Genomic DNA, 20,648 nt, shown 5'->3' on the forward strand with positions numbered 1-20,648 from the left:
GTCTCGGGTTATTAATTGGGAGACGCAGGATTCACGGCCAGGACATCTGACTTTAGAACCTTCACTCTTACATGCTTTGGTCTGCAGTCCCCACCGTGCTAGACTGCCTCTCAGCGAAGATTCCTCTACTCGGTATAATTCAGCAGGGTACTCATCTCCTAGGATGACAATGGAGATACATGCAGCCTGTGAGCAGCACGGAGGGAACAGAGGTGTCCACTGCCTGCCACTGTGCTCTAGGGCCTCCAGCCAAGGGCTGACTGGGGCTCAAATTCAGCCTCTGTTTCGTTGGCAAAGCCATGTGCCCTGGCCATCGTCCACACCAAATCAGGTCCCCTGGAGGGCTTCCTCTCCCAGGACAAAAGGTTGCCTTTTCCTAATTAACATGAAGGCACAATATAGGCAAGCAGCCCTGCAAGGGGATCTGATTTTTAGGGACAGTGAGGGTAGACGAGGGGGATAGCGAGGGTGTGGAAGAAATTACTAAGCTTCTAGGGCAACTCCAAGGTTGAAGAGTCATAAAACATGACCCTCTGCTTTAGAGTGTGGGCAAGAAAGAGCCAGGACACTACCCAGTCACTAAAGACTCTTTTAAGAGTCAAATCATAAATGAACTTAAAATGACCTGTTCATAATAGACTCATTTGTCCTAAGGAAAGCCTGCGTATTTTGGGAGGAAAGACCAATTCTCAGGCAGGGCCTATAAGAGACAAATCCTCCCCTTGCGCTTCCCAGTTTTATTAGTTGTCAGATCATTTCAGCTACAGCTATACAATTACAGCTTTGTTTTCAAAGTATTATAACATATTCTCTATAAACAACAAAGGAATTTGAAAACTGTAAAGTACCATATACATGTGAGATATTAGGATGGTCAGAGGATAATGGAAAGGATGTTGATGGTGATGAAGTTGAAGTCAGCTAAGATTTATTGAACTCTTATGATGCTGTGGGTTGAGCAATGTGCTGAGTAGTTCATATGCATTACTTAATTTTTAAACAAATATTTTTGAAATGCCTACTGTAGGCATACATTTAAGCACTAAAGAAAGGTGGTGAATGAGACACAGTCCTCATAGAAGTGACATACTAATGAAGGAGAGCCACAATAATCAAAATAGGCAAACAAATATATAATATCAAGTAGTGGTAAATGCTATACATAGAAAAGTCAAGAAGGATTAAAAGATAAGAGGAATGGTCAGGGAAGGTCTCTGAGGAAGTGACAGTTAGGTAGAGACCTGAATGAAGTGGCAAATGATTCATGAAAACATTAGGGAAAAGTGTTCCAAGCAGAGGGACAGCAAGTGCAAAGGCCCTGAGGTAGGAGAAAGCTTGGCATGTCTGAAGAAGAAGGATAGAGTGGAGTGAGGGAAGGTGATACTGAGAAGAAACAAGATCAGTTGGTGGTGGTGGTAGGAGTAGTAGTGGCAATAGTGGTCATAGCTAAGTCAGTTGTAGGTGGGTCAGGTTCTGGTAAGTCTGAAGATTTTGAGTTGGGATATGACATGATCTGACAGAAAGAATTATTCTGTGTGCATTAACTCATGTAATGCTTATAGCAAACCTGTGAGGTGGGTCTATCATTTCCACACAACAGATAAGGAAACAGAGGATTAGAAAGTGTAAGTAGGTAGTGCAATTAAAATTGGAATGCTGGTCTGTCTGACTCCAGAACCAGGTTCTTAGCCACCAGACCTAAGCTATCATGACCGTTAAAACGGAGCTGTTAGGTGTGGGAGCCAGCCTCCAAGATGTCCCCCAGTAATCCTTGTCTGCTTGTATCATATGCTTGTGTGTTCCTCTCCCACAATGAACAAGTCTGACCTTTAAGACAAACAAGATGTTGTGGAAGTGACTGACAGTGAGTGGCCTCTGAGGCCAGGTCATAAAAGACATCACTACGTCTGCCTTGCTTTCTTGGATGGCTCACTCTGGAGGAAGCCAGCCACGGAGGCCTCAAGCAGTCTATGGAGAGGCCTTTGCAGAAAGGTGCTACAGCCTTCCACCAGCCAGCACCTCCCACACGCCAGCCACAGGGAAGCCACTTTGGAAGTGTATCCTCCAGCACCAGTTAAACCTTCAGATGAATGTCCTTTGATCGACACCTTGTCAACAACCTCATGAGAGACTTGGAGCCAGAACCACCAGGAATTAAGCCATTCCCGAATTCCTGACACACAGAAAACTGTGAGAGAGCATGCCTATTGTTTTAATTTAGTAAATCTTGAGGTAATTTGGGGAAGCAATAGATAACTAATATATTAGGCTTCTGTGATAGCAAACGCCCCCTAAACTGTCAGATCCAAATATTACTTAGAATGGAAATATTGAGAACCACAAGCATATTGATTTGCTTTAATTTTTAAAAAGGACTTAGCCTGTTCAGGCTGCTACAAGAAAATAGCATAGCCTTGGTGGTTGAAACAATAGATATTTACTTCCCACAGTTTTGGAGGCTGGAAAGTCTAAGATCAAGGTACAGGCAGTTTTGGTTCTTGGTAAGAGCCCTCTTCCTCATCTGCAGATGTCTGCCTTCTTGCTGGACCCCCACATGATAGAGAAAAACAGCTCTGGTGTCTCTTTCTCTTCCTATAAAGGCACTCTTCTCATCATGAGAGCCCCATTCTCATGGCCTCATCTAAACCAAATGATCTCCCAAAGGCCCCACCTCTTTTTTTTTTTAAATTTTTTTTTTCAACATTTATTCATTTTTGGGACAGAGAGAGACAGAGCATGAACGGGGGAGGGGCAGAGAGAGAGGGAGACACAGAATCGGAAACAGGCTCCAGGCTCTGAGCCATCAGCCCAGAGCCCGACGCGGGGCTCGAACTCCCGGACCGCGAGATCGTGACCTGGCTGAAGTCGGACGCTTAACCGACTGCGCCACCTAGGCGCCCCAGGCCCCACCTCTTAATACCATGGCATGGGGGGCAGTTAGGGCTTCAACATATGAATTTCAGGGAGACAGAATCCTTTAGTCCAGAACAACAATTAAGTGACCATTTTCTAGAATGGCTGAATTTTAGACAGATACTTAAGTATAAGTATGGTATATCAGAATACAGTTATAAAATTTGATACTTAACCTACTATAATTCATCTAATAGGTAAATATAAGTTCGTATGCGGGGCGCCTCGGTGACTCAGTCAGTTAAGCGTCTGACTTCAGGGCAGGTCATGATTTCACGGTTTGTGGGTGCGAGCCCCATGTCAGGCTCTCTGCTGTCAGAGAACCTGCTTCAGCACAGAACCTGCTTCAGATCTTCTGTCTCCCTCTCTCTCTGCCCCTCCCCTACTCTCTCTCTCTCTCTCTCTCTCTCTCAGCAAGAAACATTAAAAAAAATACAAAAAAAAAAAGAGGAAATAAGAGTTAGTATGCAATGTTGCTCTGTATTAACTGCCAGTGTTCATGGGTAGTGAACCTGTGATATCCATTGTATGCCCAGATAAGCATTTCTGTCCAGGTCTAGTTCAAGCACTTTTTGTTGTCCTGACTCTGTATCATTTATGATCCTTCCTCTGCCTTGGGCCATCTGTGTAGGAAAAACTGCTATTTGTGTCAGAGATGTCAATGCTAAGTGAATACACTCTTTCTTCTTCTGAAATTGACCAGACTTCAAAATTTAACTCTGGTGTCTAAGTTTCAGTTTTCCTTCTGCCTTTGGACAACTGCAAGAACATATATTAAAACTATTGTAGACTCTGGGTCTAAAGTTCTCTCTTGTCTAGCAAGAGAGTGGGATGCAGGATGAAAGTGGGAGATGGCTAATGTTTGGGAAAAGACAAGAGCCCCGAATAAGGGTCCTTGCCCCATTTTTATTCGGATCAGAAGGCTTACATACACGGCATGGACATGTACAGAGAGACAATGAATCTGTGAACATTAACTTGTGGATGTGATGGAAAGGGGTTCTTGCAGATATTCAGGGTTAGGGGTTTGGGTTAATACAAAGGAAAATCCTGACACCCGGTAGTGGGCAGAAGGTTGTTTACAGCAGACATGAGGCACCACCTCTGTTTGTCTTAGCTAGCCTAGGGGATGAGACCAGTAGGATGTGTGACCTCAGAGTTAACAAGGCATCTTTTCTTTTGTTAATCATCTCCACTCTGGGCTGCTTCACCTGCAGCACAGCAGTCTATAGCCCAATTTACCTGTTACCTATCTTGGTCCTTCCCTCCTGTGAAAGCAGCTTTCTGCTTTAGTACTAAATCAGGGGGTGCTTCCACCTGAATACCTAATCTTGTTTATTTCATATACCTATGTTCTGTTTTGGTGTCTTTGCACCTCCCTATTCTGGGCCTTTGCCCCTCCCTCGCTATTCTGGAGACTCTGTACCCTCCTACTCTATTCTGGGTGCCTTTGCACCTCCCTACTCTATTATGGGGGCTCCAGACCCCCTTTACTCTATTCTAGGGGCCTAAGTCCCCCTTCTCTATCCTTATTCGCCTAATCTTGTTTACCCAAACTCCGGTGTGAGCATCCTATGGCTTTGTACTTCTTTATGCCTTGTTAACCCACTGGTGTAAGCCCGGGGGATTCCTAAGCTTATTCCCCACATTAAAACCTGCCAAATAATTACATCAGTGATTAGTTACCCTTCAGATGGCCAAATCTTCATTTAACTGTAATACAGGATTTCATGTGATAGTACCCCTTTGAACATTTAGAATTTTCTCTAGCTTGGTTTAAACATTTTATGCATGAATGAGAACATTATAAAATATTTAATAAGATTCTTTAAAGTTAAATTTTAAAGTCAATCTCATCAATTTAGAATGGTCCTTACTTTTGCCTTTCTGCATCTAGATGGGAAAGGAGAATAATTAATCTTCCTAATGGTGGCTTAGAGAGCTGTGAGACCATCTAAGGATGTTATCTCATAGACAGTGTAGTTGTCATAGAGTTTAGCTAAGTTAAAGGCATAACAGTGCTGCCTTGGCATACAATTGGTGTTTCGAGGCAGCCTGCAGGGGCTTGAACTGACACCAGCCCCTCCTGTGTGTGTATGTCCTTGTAACAGTCCATAGAGTCATAGGAAAATGTAAGTTCCTGCTGTGACTCCCTCAATGGCTGATATGATAAACAGTCCCCACCCTCTTCCTAGGACCTTCACCTTGTGCATCCCTTAGATAAAAACCCTGTGAAATTTACCCAAACCCTGCTATTTTTTGGTTTGAATCAACAAATTTGGCCTTAGCCCGGGAACCCCCAAGCACTCTACTCACTGACCCTCAAGGCATACTGTGTACTTCCTCCAGGACTTGTGAGTAATAAATTTCTCTATTTCAATTTCTCTTATGGTCTTTTAATAAACTGCAACTTGCCATCTAATAACAAGTATTAATTTAACAAAGTCACAAGAGGTGACTATACTAATATCAGACAAAAGAAAATATAAAACAAAAAGAAATGTTACTAGATATAGAGGGAAATTTTATAATAGTAAAAGAGCCAATACATCAGAAATATGTAACAATTATAAAGATATATACAAGTATGCCCTAAAATACCTGAAACAAAAACCGTCAGAACTGAAGAGAGAAATAGTTCATCAGTAACAGTTGTAGACTTCAATACCCTATTTACAATAATGGATAGAATATTTAGGCAGAAGATGAACAAGGAATTAAAAGACTTGAACAACACTACACATCATCTAGGCTTAATGGACATCTACAGAGCACTTAACCTAACAGAAGAATGCAGATTTTTCTCAAGGAATGGAACATTCCCTGGATTAGACCATATGCTAGGCCATAAACCAAATCCCAATAAATTAGAAAGAACTGAAATCACACAAAGCATGCTCTTTGATCCCAATAGAGTGAAGTTGAAATTAATAACAGAAAGAAATTGGGGAAATTCAGAACTTTGTGGAAATAAATAACACACTTCTTAGTAACCAATGGACAAAGAGGATATCAAAAGGAAAATTAGTAAATACCTTGACAACAATGAAATGATGACACAACCTGACAAATGTTATGGGATGCAGCTAAAGCAGCGTTTAGAAGGTAACTTAGGGGTTCAATGCCAAAATTAGAAAAAGAAGAAATATCCACTTTAAAATACTTTGAAAGGAGTGGGGAAGAAAACTAAAACCAAAGATGCAAAAGGAAGGAGATAATGAAAGAGAGCATTTTTAAAAAATAGAGAAAACCACTGAAACTAAACATTGGTTCTTCGAAAAGATCAATAAAATTGACAAACCTTTAGCTAAACCAACCAAGAAAAACAAGAAGACTCACATTACTAAATTACTAATTAGTAAAATTAAGAATGAAAGAAGGGACTTAACATTGACCTTACAGATATAAAAAAAATTATAAAGGGATATACTATGAACTACTATGGGCCAACAAATTAGATAACTTAGATGAAAAAGACATATTACTAGAAAGACACAAACTACCAAAACTGACACAAGAAAAAGTAGAAAATCTGAATAGATATATAGTGAAAGATTGGATTAGTAATTTAAAGACTACCCACAAAGAAAAGCCCAGGCCCAGATTTCACTCTTGACTTCTACCAAAAATTTAAAGAATTAATATAATTGTTGGGGCACCTGGGTGGCTCATTCAGTTAAGGGTCTGACTTTGGCTCAGGTCATGGTCTAATGGTTGTGAGTTCGAGCCCTACATCAGGCTCTCCATTCTCAGCGCAGAGCCCTTTTCAGATCCTCTGTCTTCCTCTCTCTCTATCCCTCCCTGCTCCCCACTATTGAAAATAAATAAACATCTTAAAAAATGTTTAAAATAAAGAATTAATAGAATTCTTCACAAACACTTTCAAAAAATAGAAAAGGAGGGAACAATTCTCACCTCATTCTATCAGGCTAGTATTATCTGGATATCAAAACCAGACAAAGACATCACAAGAAAAGAAACCAATATCTCTTATGGATATAGGTGTAAAAATCCTCAATAAAATACTAGCAAGTAGAATTTATCAATATATAAAAAGAACTAAACACCATAACCAAGTGGGATTTATATCAGGAACGTAAGGTTGATTTAAATCAATTAATACAATCCACTATATCAATTGAATAAAAGAGAAACCACATGATCATCTCGAAAAATGTAGAAAAACCATGTAATAAAATTCAACATTTCTTCATAATAAAAATATACAACCACCTAGGAAGAGAAGGAAACCTCTTCAAGCTAATAAAGGGCATCTGTGAAAAATCCAAACTCACATTATACTTAATGATGAAACGGAATGGTTTCCTTCCAAGAACAGGAACAAGAGATGGTTCTCTACTCTTGCCACTTCTATTCAGCATTGTACTGGAGGTCTAGTCAGGGAAACTAGGTAGGAAAATTAAATAATTAAATAAAAGGCATCTATATTAGCAAATAAAAAGAAGTAAAACTATCTCTACTTTTAGATCACATATTATTACATACAAAAAATGTAAGAAATCCACTAAAAAGTATTAGAACTAATAAACACATTCAGCAAAATTGCAGGATACAAGGTAAATATACAATACAAATTCTATTGCATTTCTGTATAGCAGCAATGAACAAACCAAAAATGAAATTAAGCAAACAACTGCATTACCTTAAAAAAAAAAAAAAAAGGTGGGGGGTACTGGGTGGCTCAGTAGGTTAAGCATCTGACTTTTGATTTTGGCTCAGGCCATGATATCATAGTTTGTGAGATTGAGATTGAGCCCCGCTTAGTTGGGCTCCACGCTGATAGCTCAGAGATGGCTTGGGATTCCCACTCTGCCCCTTCCCTGCTCATGTGGGAGCTCTGTCTTTATAAATATAGATAAATGAACTTAACAATAAAAACAACTGCATTAATATAAGCATCAAAAAGAATACTTAATAAATTTAATAGAATTGCAAAACTTGTAATCTGAAAACTACAAGATATTGCTGAAAAAAATTAAGAAGACATGAATCAATGGAAAGACATCTCTGTTCACAGACTGGAAGGCTTAATATTGTTAAAAGGGCAACTCCCCAAACCGATCTACAGATTCCATGTAGTTTCTTGAAATTCTAGCTTGCTTTTTTATAAAAATCAATAAGCTGATTTAAAATTTTATATGGAAATTTAAGGATCCCAGAATAGCTAAAACAATTTTAAAAAAGAACATAGTTGGAAGACTCACATTTCCTCATTTCAAAACTATAGTAATGAAGACATGTGGTAATAGCATCAAGGGAGACATATAGATCAATAAAACAGAACTGGAAATTCAGGGAAAAACAAAATCTCATACATATATGATCAACTGATTTCTGATAAAGTTGCCACGACCATTCAATGTTGAAAGAATAGTCTTTTCAACAAATGGTGTTGGGACAACTGGATATCCACATGCTACAGAATGAAGTTGGACCTCTTATCCCACACCATATATAAAAATTAACTCAAAATGAACCAAATATCTGCCAAATATCTGTATGAGCCAAAACTATAAAATTCTCATATGAAAACATAGGTACCCCTGAATTAGGCAATCGTTTTTTAGATACTGTATCATAAACACTTTCATTTCAACGTACATGTCCATGAGAAATGGGAACATTATGTCCACACAAAAACTTGTACATGAATGTTCACAGCAGCATTATTAATAATAGCCAAAGAGTATCAAGTGATGAATGGATAATCAAATATGTTCTGTTCATACAATGGAGTGTGATTCAGCAATAAATGAAGTACTGATACATGCTACAACATGGATGAACTTCGAAAGCATTATGCTAAATGAAAGAAGGTAGTCACAAAGGACCACATATTATATTATTCAATTTCTGTGAAATATCTAGAGTACAAAAAAAACCATAGTGGCAGAAAGTAGACTGGTGTTTGCTTAGAGCTGGGGAAAGGGGTAGTTGGGTGGAAATGGGAATGACTGCTAAAGAATATAGGGTTTCTGTCTGGGGTGATAAATATGTTTTAAATTTGATTGTGGTGATGGTTGCACAACTCTGTGAATATACTAACAACCATTAAATTGTACATTTTAAATGGTTATAGTGTATGGTGCATGATTTATATATCAATGTATTATATATCAATAATGATATATCAGTAATGTTTATTGTTTTTAAAAAAAAAAAAAAGAAGGAAAACCTTCAAGACTCTAGAGGAAAAAGGATCACGGCATATATCAGGGCTGTGACAGTGGGATGAAAAGATAGATTTCAGATGAGTTTAGGAGTTAAAAGCAACAGAACTTGGTGATTTGGTTGATTAGTTAGGAGGGCTAATCTGGTTTTAATAAGTCAAATAGTGTCTCCTTCAGATCTTTGGTGGTAAGATCTAGCAGCGAAGCTAGATCATCAGTGTCTCCTCCCCCTAAGCCTAATGAAATAAACCAAAACAATGAAAAACTAGCTCTCAGAGGAAGAGGAACAGCCTTAGCCTGGGAGAATTAGTGAGTCACACTGTGACAGTAAAGCTGTGCCACTTGTTAAAATATTGAAATACTTCCATGATGGTTGGCAGCTAGCTGCTACCTGGAGCCACCTACCTCCCCCAAGACTCCTGCCTCTACACAGCTTCCAGCTACTAGAGTCATCTTGGCTGCTCCCCCTGCCCTCCACCCTCCCTCTTGAGATCTTCAGCAACTAAAATATTAATCTTTAGTTTCTCCTGCACAGGGGGGCCACCAGGACATTGCTGAAGCATTATGGTCCATACTTTTCCTAACTGGTGGTATCTAACTGAGGATGCTCAAGAGAAAACTGCCCATGGTTATTAGCCAAGGGTGGAGGTAGGGTTTACCCCCAGACAGGCTAACTGCTACACTACTTCTACTTTCTAGAATTTTTTGAGCTTTTCTCTATGGCCTTATGTAAGTTAATTTTAGTAAAAGGTCTCTGAGTAAATGAAAAGAAAATATTCTCTGTTACCAAAATTTAGGGTTTGATACAGGGTTATTAAATTGATATTATTTAATTACATAATTATGTAATAATATTCAAGAAATATGAAAATGAGTGCTAACTTTAATTTTTTTAGAAACTTATTTTTATTTATTTATTTTAACATTTATTTATTTTTGAGAGAGAGAGAGACAGAGACAGAGAGCATGAGCAGGGGAGGGGCAGAGAGAGGGAGACACAGAATCTGAAGCAGGTTCCAGGCTCTGAGCTGTCAGCACGGAGCCCGATATGGAGCTTGAACTCAGGAACTGTGAGATCATGACCTGAGCCAAATCGGATGCTTAACTGACTGAGCCACCCAGGCACCCCTAATTATAATTTTTAATTATAAATTTGGCTATAAGAAAATTTACAATTATATATGTGATTCTCATTCTATTTTTATTGGAGAACATTGTTCTATACTCTTATGTATTAAATCATTATTTATCAAACACTTATTAGTATTTACTGTTTGCCACGCTCTGCGTGGCAATCATAGAGAAACACTATTCAGATGCCTGCCTACAAGAGAGCCTGCTGTGGGGAGCATTACTGATTGATGGTCCCCAGCTGCTGCCACTGAATGCTGAGGCCATGTTCCCTTTCCCGCCCAACTAACCACCGCTGCCAGCTGATGACTGAGTGGCAGATATACTTGTGCCAGCTTTTCTTGCCTGATATGAGATTCCTCTACCAGGGAGCTTTGGTTCAGGCCTCTCCATGGATCCGGCTGAGCCTTTCTTAGAACTGTACTGTGTTCTGAGGCCCTGCCCAGCCTTCCCGTTGTCCTTTTACAGGTGTCAGAAAAATACTGCAATCTGCAAGCTCCCTGCCTACTCCTGCTCCTCTTCCCCTCATTCTTCCCAGAACTTCTCCCTAATAAATCCCTTCTGTGTCTAATCCCATTTTAGCATCTGTTTCTTGGAAGATTTAAACTGACTCACTCTGTTTTAAGCACTTTATAAATGTTAGTTCATTTAATCCTCATAACAGCTCTGACAGAACAACAGTGAGGCAGGATAACCATCACCCCTTTTTACAAACACAAAAACCAAGATAACAAGAGGTTAAGCAACTTGCCAAATATCCTGAAGAACTTAAGTGGTAAAGGCAAGATTTGAATACAGCCTGGCTTGACTCCATTCACTTAATCACTACACTAAGCTACCTTTCCATCTTTCGTGGGGTGGCACTAATCTCAGAACACACTCATGATACAGAGTAAAATGTATTTTGGTTGATACAGAAAAGTAGGATGTGCCACACAGAACTCAGTGGTCAAGAGTGTATATGGCCTATTCTGCATACAAGCTTTAACTGAGAGGATAGCGTAGCATTCACACTATGAGAAAAATGATGTTAATAATATCAATAACTTATTCAATATTATATTATATAAAGAATATTATCTGATATTACTTAATTTATAATAACATTACATGAAGTTTAAATTGATGGTTAATTATTAATATATTAAGTTATCAATACTATATTATATAGATATTTTCACATATTTCCTGATATTTATACTTTTAGACAAATATTTCAGAGATTATATTAGAATTCTTTTAAGTTGATATGTATGTATTGTTAAGTGAAAAAAACTGAGTAGTAATTGAGGTATGAGCTCATTTGCGTATTTTTTTTAAGAACAGTTTATGTACATAGAAAAAATTCTGAAAGCATACAAAAGAAAATGTTATTAGCAATTGCCTATGGGGTGCAAATTGTCACCGAAGATGGAAAAAGATTTTAGAGGGTATCTCTATTCACTTTATAGCCTTCGATACTTGCACATATAAGTCATAAGACTGCATTTTTTTGTAGTATAAAAATGCACTTAAAATGAAATTTTAATAAATTATCATGAATGATGTACTGTTAAAAAGAATTATTTATGAATATAAGCTCATTTTATCTTTTTATCAACCCTGTGAGTATAAAAGGCAGTGTTAAAAAAATAACAAAATAAATGCAGCTATTATTTCTATATTACATAAGAATATGTTTATATTCTTTAAAAAATTTTTTTAATGTGTATTCATTTTTGAGAGACAGAGTGTGAGCAGGGAAGGGGCAGAGAGAATGGGAAACAGAACTTGAAGCAGGCTCTGGGCTCTGAGCTGTTGGCACAGAGCCTGACGTGGGGCTTGAACTCACGAAATGCAAGATCATGACCTGACATGAAGTCAGAGGCTTAACTGACTGAGCCACCCAGGTGCCCATATTCTTTTTATGTACAGCCCATACATTATAATAAAAGCATGGCATATCTATAATTATCATTTTCCTCATTCATTCATTCAACGAATATTTATTGAGCATTTATTATATATTAGTTTCTAATAGTGGCTAGGCACTATACCTTAGGGATTATAGTAGTGAACAAAATAGAGAAGTTTTCCACTGTCGTGAAACTTACATACTTACTGAGTGAGGAAAGAAATCAGTTAATAAACAAGGACATCAGTTTAATATTTAGAGTGGACTAATATTTAGAGTGGACTAATATGATGGCTCTAATATGACTTTTAAGAGGTAACATTCAAGCTGAGATCAATGACAAAATGGAGTCATATGAAGACTGGTGGATAAGTAGTAAGTAAAGGGAACAGACAATGCCAATTCTCTAGTGTGAGAATGCATGTGACACATTCAGGGAACCGCTGGAGGGTAGCAGGCTAAGGAGGAAGAGAGCAAATACTATGTGAGGGAGCAGTTAGGTAGGTAGAAGATCAAGTAGGACTTTTTAAGTGCTAGTAATGAGTTTAAGAAGTTTGGGTTTAAGTAAAGTGGGAAGCACTTGGAGGGTTTTCAAGAGAAACAGCTTGATCTTATTTAAGGAAGCAAAGAGAGGACACAGGGAGATCAGTTGGGAATCGATTATCTTAGTAGAGGCAAGAGATGATAGAACCTTGGACTAGGGTGTTGCTATGCAGATGGAAATTAGTGATCAAATGCAGGATATGTTTCGGAGGTTGAGTTTATGGGACTTGTTGATGGAGTACATGAGGAAGGGGTGAAGAGAGAAACAATAAAGAATTAGAATGGAAATTTTTGTCTTAAGCAACCTGATGGACCTTGGGGCTTTTTACTGAGATGGAAGACTAAGAGAGGGAGAATCAAGAATTTTATTTTTTGGCCACATAATGTTTCAGCTGCCTATTCTATATCCAAGAGATGTCCTGCAAAGAGTTGAATACATATGTCCAAAGTTCCCAGAGTGGGAATGACAGGTAAGACTGAGTTCTTTTATGTCCAGATTGAGGTTTATCTGGAGGAGTGTGCAGATACGAAGAGAAAAAAGGGCCAGTACAGCATCCTACTAGGATTTCTAGGGCAAACCAATGCCTAGAAATCACAGAGAGGACCAACCAAGAAGTTTCAGAAGAAGCAGCTAGTGAGGAAGGCAAAAAAGCAATCAGGTGAGGCTCAACTGAAGGCAAGATAGTAAAGCAGCTTCAAGGAGGGTGTGGTGACTGTAGAATACTGCTGTCAGTGAAGTAAGATGAATACTGAGCAGAAACAATTGGCTTTGTTAACATGCAGATCACTAGTGTCCTAGAAAAAGCCTTCAGTGTCAGGGTGAGGGAGTCAGCCAACTAGAGTGAGTTTAGGAGAGAAATTGAGGTGAGATGTAATTGCAACTATTATCATTTGACTAATACTTTCTAAAGACAGTGCACATTTTGATTTGTATTTGCATTTACAAATGCCTGGGGGGAAAAATCTCAAATATTTGTTACAAGCCTGTGTTTTGTTCCCATGTTGAATTTCAGATTTGGCATCTCTGTAACTACTGCATTTAAAAACAAATTGAGGTATAACATACATTCTAAAGTGCATAAAGTGCACTAATCTCAACGGGTACAGCTTGATGGTTTTTTATGTGTACGCCCTTGTAACCAACTGTTCAAAGATAAGGAATATAAAAGTATCCCAGAAGATTCCCTTGTGCACCTTTCCAGCCTGTAATCCCCTAGAAGAAAATCAAAATTCTGACTTACGTAAACATCCATTAGCTTTACTACAAAAATTTCCAAAAGAAACAAATGAAAACTCTAAAGGGCGCTTAATTGGACACTTCTTTAGTGTAAACTTACCAACTGGCTTGAGTAAGTATGAATACCAATCATTTGGCGCCAAAAGGTGAAACAATATTTAAGCCAGGCCGCTCCGTAGCCCCGCCCCACTCCCTACACCACGCCCCCTGCTTGCTCTTTTCCTTCCGAACGATTCTAGGGCTCTCCAGGCGTAGGGAAGAAACCGCTTTTCTGTCATGCGCACTAGGGATTGGCGCTTTTCCCTCTCTCTCTACAAACCAGTAGGACCGGGCATCGTCCTGCGCATTGAGTTTCCCAGGAACGCGCGCGCGCGCGCGCAACTGCGCGGTCATGCGCATGAGCAGATTAGCTCTCTGAGGGCGGAAGTGAGGAGCGGCTGCGCAAAGGTGGGGGGCGCTGCGCTTGCTGTGGGGTGGGCGAGCTGCAGAAATGACGGCCTCCAGGAGTCCCGTGGTTCCTGTGGCAGTGTTGCTGCTGTTGGCTTGCGGGGCTCCCTGGACCCACGGGCGGCGGAGCGACGTGCGCATCATCACAGACGAGAACTGGAAAGAGTTGCTGGAAGGAGAGTGGATGATAGAATTGTGAGTGTGGGGCGGTCGTCTCGGGTCCCCTCGGTGGGCCGGGAGGTCCCGGCTGCTGGATCTAAATCTGGACACCCGCTTCACTTCCATTCAGCTCAGGCGGGTCCCAGCTTACCCAGTACTGCCACTCGGAGCCGACGACCCAGCGCCTCAGACTCCTCCAGATCCCTAAAGTCCTCTTCGGATCGGCCGCTGGCTTGGTCCCACCCCCTCGTTTCTAACCAGGGAATATTAAGTTTCTTCTAAATGGTTTCGTTTCTAGTACTGTGGTGCGCCTAAGAGATAAGAGTTCAACTTCGCATTTTTTCTACTTTTCATGACTTTGGGGGTGGAAGTGGTTGGTTTGACTAATTCCTATACAGTTATTTATTTTAGAATCATCCTTCGCAAACTTCTAGACTTTTCACCAAACTTTACAAAAGAGGAGATTGAGCAGAACTTCTCCTCTCCTTTTGTCTTTTATCCTTTAAAAGTCCATTCGTAGTGTTGGAATTTGAGACTTTTCACATTTTATTTTATGGACTAAGTATATTTTAATTTTAAATGCTGAGTAAATTCGACTTGGATTATTGTTAAATTTTTTTTTTTTTTTTTTTTTTTTGCTTTATCTTGTTTTTGTTTTTTTCTCTCTGCACGTCTCATTTTTCTTTTGGATTCGTGTTTCTGCAAAGTACTTATTGCTCAATGTCCTGGATTCTTACTCTCAGATCTAAGTGTTATTGCAATAAAAAATAAAGTTAATGTATGAGAGTGATTATAAACTCTTAGGACCATCAGGTCATCATTTACTGTTTAGAGGAAACCACGTGTCTGTGGTGATTCTGTTCTACTAAGGTCCCCTTTGCATCTGTAGAAAATAAATTGTCTGCTTTTGCTTTAGTTGCTAAATTGGTGATGGTGGTAGTGCTATTGATCGTAGTGGTATTAGTGGTATTAGTGATATTAGTAAAAAACACCACTTTTGAGTGTTAACTGTTACCAGACACTGCTAAACACTTTATATACATTGTACTATTTAATTTTCTACAAATCCTTTAAGATCGGCATTATTTCCCACATTTTACAGGTGAGAGAAATACCTAAGGGTTTTAATTAATCTGTCCTGATATTGCTATACTGGCTTTCCTTTCCAGAGCCTAAGCGTAGGTATGCAGTAATTGTTAGAACGGTCCCCTTCTTTAACAGGGTTCAGATGAGTGTTTTCCTGTATGCTTGGGTTGCCAGTTAATGGATGAAGGTCGACATCCCCAAGGGAGAGCGCAGAAGGCCAAATCGATAACTCTTGAGTCATAAAATCAAAAAAGGCATAGAACACTTATATGGAGTAAAAGATAGGGGAAATTGTTTATGCACTATACATTTAATCTGTAACTTAGTGAAATGAAATTTTAGGCAACATTGAAGCTGCAGCCAAGAGGAAATATAACCAGGGACAACATTTGATTTTTATTGTCATGAATAAGTTGGCTTGTGCCCATTTACGGTTTCATAAATAGTAATTAAACAATAGTGATTATGAATTTATATACAAAATATAGTCAAGTAATACTTGAGGGTTTAAAAAAAATTTTTTTTTAATGCTTATTTTTGAGAGAGGGAGAGAGAGAGCACGAGCTGGGGAGGGGCAGAGAGAGAGGGAGACACAGAATCTGAAGCAGGCTCCAGGCTCCATGCTGACAGCACAGAGCCTGACACGGGGCTCGAACCCACAAACTGTGAGATCATGACCTGAGCCAAAGTCAGACAACAGACTGAGCCACTCAAGCACCCCTTGAGGTTTTTTTTTTTTTTTTTTTTTTTAACTGATTTGATCAATCTATGTAAATACAGTGGTCAAAAGTTAAGTATTTGGGGATTTGAATTAGAACTTCTCTGTGAAATTAGACTATGCTGTAGAACTTTTTCTTATTTTTTTCCCCCTTAGCTTACTGATTTACACGTTAAGACTTTAAAAAGCACAAAAGGAACTTGTAAGGGGGATCGAGTATTACTAATGAATGATAGTCTGCTCTTATTACAAGTCTGTCATCTGCATTAAACCCATCATGATCAGTTTTGTTGCAGAGATATTTTTATTGAAATACAATCTGTTGTTAAGGACTTTTGCTTTCATGTATGGTACTAGTCTTGTTTCCCAGTGTCTATTACTTTTAGGAGTTTTATTTTCATAACATAAGTTAAAATATAATGAAATGCAGAAACTGAACTCTTGTGTTCAGCAAGTACAGGCTTTATTCTTCCATTAAAAAAAAAAAAAAAACTGAGTCAAATTGAAAGATAATACACAATAAAGTGAAGAATAAAATCCTGGAGAAAAATCAGGGCCTTGAAAGATGCTGAATACCAGAGGAGTAATGAAAATGCTAATAAGCTTGGCCATAGATTTGTAAACCTGAGGTTTTAGAAACTGGCTAACCAAGGACTGGCCAAAGGATTTTGTATGGTCTGTCGAGTGTGTGTGTCCGGGTTAAGTTTTGAGGTACCATTTTTACATAAATATGCAGATTTTCAGCTTCTTTTAAATAAGATAGAGCCTGCTACCTAGCCAGAAATCCCCTTGTGGCAATCATGCTGAGTGGAGGTTCCCCTCATAAGGAGCATGCATTTCCTTTTTCGCCACAGCCCTGGGCACTTCCTATTTTTCTCCTTACTAGCCCCTTGCCTTTGTGACTCCTGTAGTGCAAATTATTCAAATGGGTGAACTCCAGATTTGGTTTTGAGTTTTCTGGTGGCCACGTATTCATAGATTCATAGGTTTTCAAAGAGCTGTTTTGGGGGGCTCCTGGGTGGCTCAGTCTGTTGATCTTCGGTTGAGCATCTGACTCTTGATTTCTGCTCAGTTCATGATCTCACAGACGTGAAATCAAGCCCAGTTTCCGGCTCCAAGCTGAGCGTGGGGGTCTCCCTCTCTGTCTCTCTGCCTCTTCCCTGCTCAATGGGTGCGCGCTCTCTCACTCAAAATACATAAACTGATTTAAAAAACAAAGACTGTTTGGCATGTAAACTTATGAACTTATTTTTGTGTCTGAAGAACTTATTCTCAGAATTTTACGTAATGAGCATCATCAGTTATAGTTTTGATTTTCAGAATGTTAGCTCCACAGTTAAAACTCTTTCATCTTCACAGAATTAATCACTTTGCTATCTTGTTTTTAGTATAAAAAAGTCTTCACAAATTACACATTTAGAATTGTTATATCTATATGGTCATATTAGAATGCTTAACTTTTTTTTTAAAACTGTATTTTATAGTTATGCTCCATGGTGTCCTGCTTGTCAGAATCTTCAACCAGAATGGGAAAGTTTTGCTGAATGGGGAGAAGATCTTGAGGTCAATGTTGCAAAAGTAGATGTCACAGAGCAGCCAGGTACTGTAAGTCTGTGGTTAGTCTGCAAATTGGGTTGATATGTTCATCCTGTTTGCCACATCACTTGGTCTTAACTGCCTTTCATTAGGTTTTGAAAACATAACTGTCTGGGGGGCGCCTGGGTGGCTCAGTCCGTAGAGCGTCCAACTCCAGCTCAGGTCATGATCTCAAGGTTCAGTTTGTAGATTCGAGCCCCACGTCAGGCTCTGTGGGAGCCTGGAGCCTGCTTCGGATTCTGTCTCTCCCACTCTCTCTGCCCCTCCCCTGCTCGCAGTCTGTCTCTCTGTGTTTCTCTCTCTCTCAAAAAATAAGTAAACATTAAAAAAAAAAAAAAACATAACTGCATAACTGTCTGCAGTACTTACGCTGACTCACCCGCCTCCTGGTGAGGGATCCTTGGGCAGTGGCTACAAAAAGCAGATTCTGTGGTTGTGTATGCAGCTCATTCCTTTTAGGTGTTGCTGTAAGGGACCTTGGGGGCCGTGCCCTCTCCCTGTTCTGGCCCATGTAACTGCCTTTGATCTTTTTTCCCTTTGTATCCCAGACCCCAGACTAGCATGTAAGATGCCTTTGAGAAGTCCTAGAATACTGTGGTTTAGGTGGACATTGGCCAAGCCATCATTTGCATCCATATACCAAGCTTCAGAATAAAGAGCATGTGGTTGAGGTTTTTTGTAGAGCCAAGGGTACATTCTCTGACAAGTGAACCCAATCTCTTAATTGGGTTTCAAATTTAATAACCTGTGGTTTGAGGGCATGCTCTTAATACAAAGCTCTCATGTCTGTGGGGTCAAATACACTCCCGACTTGGCCCCCTGAACAAGTGGCAGGCCCTACTTAAGGATGCTCCTTTCTTAGACCAACCTCATCTTACCTGATCTTGGTCACAGTAAACCTGGGTTGTTGATTCTGTTCCCACCCCAGATGGTAATAAGAGCTAATATTTATGGAGCACTTAGTACAAGTATTGCTCCAAGTGTTTTGCATTTGTTATATAATCCTTATACAACCTTGTGAGTTAGGTAATATGAGAAAACTGAGGCATAGAGAGATGAACTCTCAGTTATATTAGAGCTTAACACATGGTTAATAATGTTATTGTTACTGCTCATCTTAGGAAAGATTGAAAATATTTTTCATTTTTAACATCTTAAACTCTTTGTTTTTTTGAATGGCAAGTGGGATTTCATTTGATTTTAGATCTTTCTAAGACTGCTGTTATATTGTGCCACCCTGTGACTCATCGCTGGTAGTCGTATCACATGGTGGTATAGTTGATCAAATGTTAATATATATATTCAGACATGTTCAGTATTCAAGCCTTACATACTTTTTTTTTTTTTTTTAATTTTTTTTTTTTAATGTTTATTTATTTTTGAGACAGAGAGAGACAGAGCATGAACGGGGGAGGGTCAGAGAGAGGGAGACACAGAATCTGAAACAGGCTCCAGGCTCCGAGCTGTCAGCACAGAGCCCGACGCGGGGCTCGAACTCACGGACTGCGAGATCGTGACCTGAGCCGAAGTCGGCCGCTCAACTGACTGAGCCACCCAGGCACCCCTTACATACTTTTAATTGAGATAATGTGCAGTAGTGTTGATTTTAAAGTTGCTTCAAGTACATAATTGGGATTTTTTTCATTGTTACAAAGCTCAACTGTTTTTAGGTATAATTTCATATTCATTCCCTATTAGTATTTAAATAATTCAGAATCAACTTTTAAGTAGTAAGTGATTGTTGGCTCCTATAAAACCTATTGTTTCTTGTATTTGTTTCTAATGTTTCCTTATCATTTTTAGGACTGAGTGGACGATTTATTATAACTGCTCTTCCTACTATTTATCAGTAAGTATTTGAAGATTCTATCGTTACGGAGAAGGATGCAGCATAGTATAATCAGAATAAAAGACCTCTGGCCTGATTCATGTTTAAAAAGCATTATATTCAGTAAGGCTCAGTTTGTCCTTCATGCTATATTGTAGGTGCGTTAGATAGATGGATGACGTATGAAATACTTCTGGTCACAGAGGTTTGTAGCTATTTTGTAACCTTCTGAACTCAGAGGTTCACATGACGTGGTGTGATACCATGTAGCATAGTAAAGATTATGAGCCCAGGTTTGTGTTAAGTCCTGTAGAAAGTTTGGTAAGGAAAAAAAATCACTGGGCAGGGTGGTTCCTGGAGAACATGGGAATATAAACGCAACCTCAGAGGTAGAATTTTCAAAAGAGTGTAGAAGTAAGCATTCCATCCTTTGGATACTCTCATGAACAGTCATAAATAGGAACACGGTGTGTTCAAAAATTAGCTAGGAAAGGGCTGTAGCTCAGTCTTCAGACGGTAATCGGTGAAATGGTTGAGTGTTAAGTCAGAATGAACAAGATTATGTAGTTTTCTGTGTCAGGTCTTTTAGTTTGAATTTATCTTCTAAGCTGGGGATAGGAAATCTCAAATCTGTACAGGCGTACCTTGTTTTACTGTGCTTCACAGATGTTGGATTTTCACAAATTGAAGGTTTGTAGCAACGTTGGATCAAGTGGGTCTGTCTGCACCATTTTTCCAATAGCATTTGCTCACTTTGTGTCTCTGTGTCACATTTTGGTAATTCTTGAAATATTTCAGACTTTTGCATTATTATGTCTTCTGGTGGTCTGTAATAAGTGATTATAGCTTGCTGAAAGCTCAGATGAGGTTTAGCATTTTTTAGCAAGAAAGTATTTTTTGCATAA

At 39.2% G+C, this 20,648-nt stretch overlaps 1 protein-coding gene, 1 long non-coding RNA gene and 1 other non-coding gene across 3 annotated transcripts in view; 2 read left to right on the plus strand and 1 right to left on the minus strand.

Annotated features, from left to right (window-relative positions):
• LOC123583823 lies at positions 1-14,257 on the minus strand. Its single transcript, XR_006705007.1, has 3 exons — positions 14,010-14,257; positions 7,209-7,320; positions 1-158 (listed from the first exon to the last, which is right to left on the minus strand). It is a non-coding gene; the product is annotated as an uncharacterized LOC123583823 (long non-coding RNA).
• TMX1 (thioredoxin related transmembrane protein 1) overlaps positions 14,256-20,648 on the plus strand; it is a 15,205-nt gene continuing 8,812 nt past the window's right edge. The window contains exons 1-3 of the mRNA XM_045450949.1: positions 14,256-14,551; positions 17,804-17,919; positions 19,719-19,764. Coding sequence (XP_045306905.1) covers positions 14,400-14,551; positions 17,804-17,919; positions 19,719-19,764 — 314 coding nt within the window. The 5' untranslated portion in view covers positions 14,256-14,399. The remainder of the gene's footprint in view (positions 14,552-17,803; positions 17,920-19,718; positions 19,765-20,648) is intronic.
• Positions 18,272-18,404, plus strand: LOC123584632. The gene has a single exon (XR_006705586.1). It is a non-coding gene; the product is annotated as a small nucleolar RNA SNORA70 (small nucleolar RNA).

This window comes from Leopardus geoffroyi, chromosome B3 (genome assembly GCF_018350155.1).
Source record: "Leopardus geoffroyi isolate Oge1 chromosome B3, O.geoffroyi_Oge1_pat1.0, whole genome shotgun sequence".
NCBI classification, from domain to species: Eukaryota; Metazoa; Chordata; class Mammalia; order Carnivora; family Felidae; genus Leopardus; species Leopardus geoffroyi.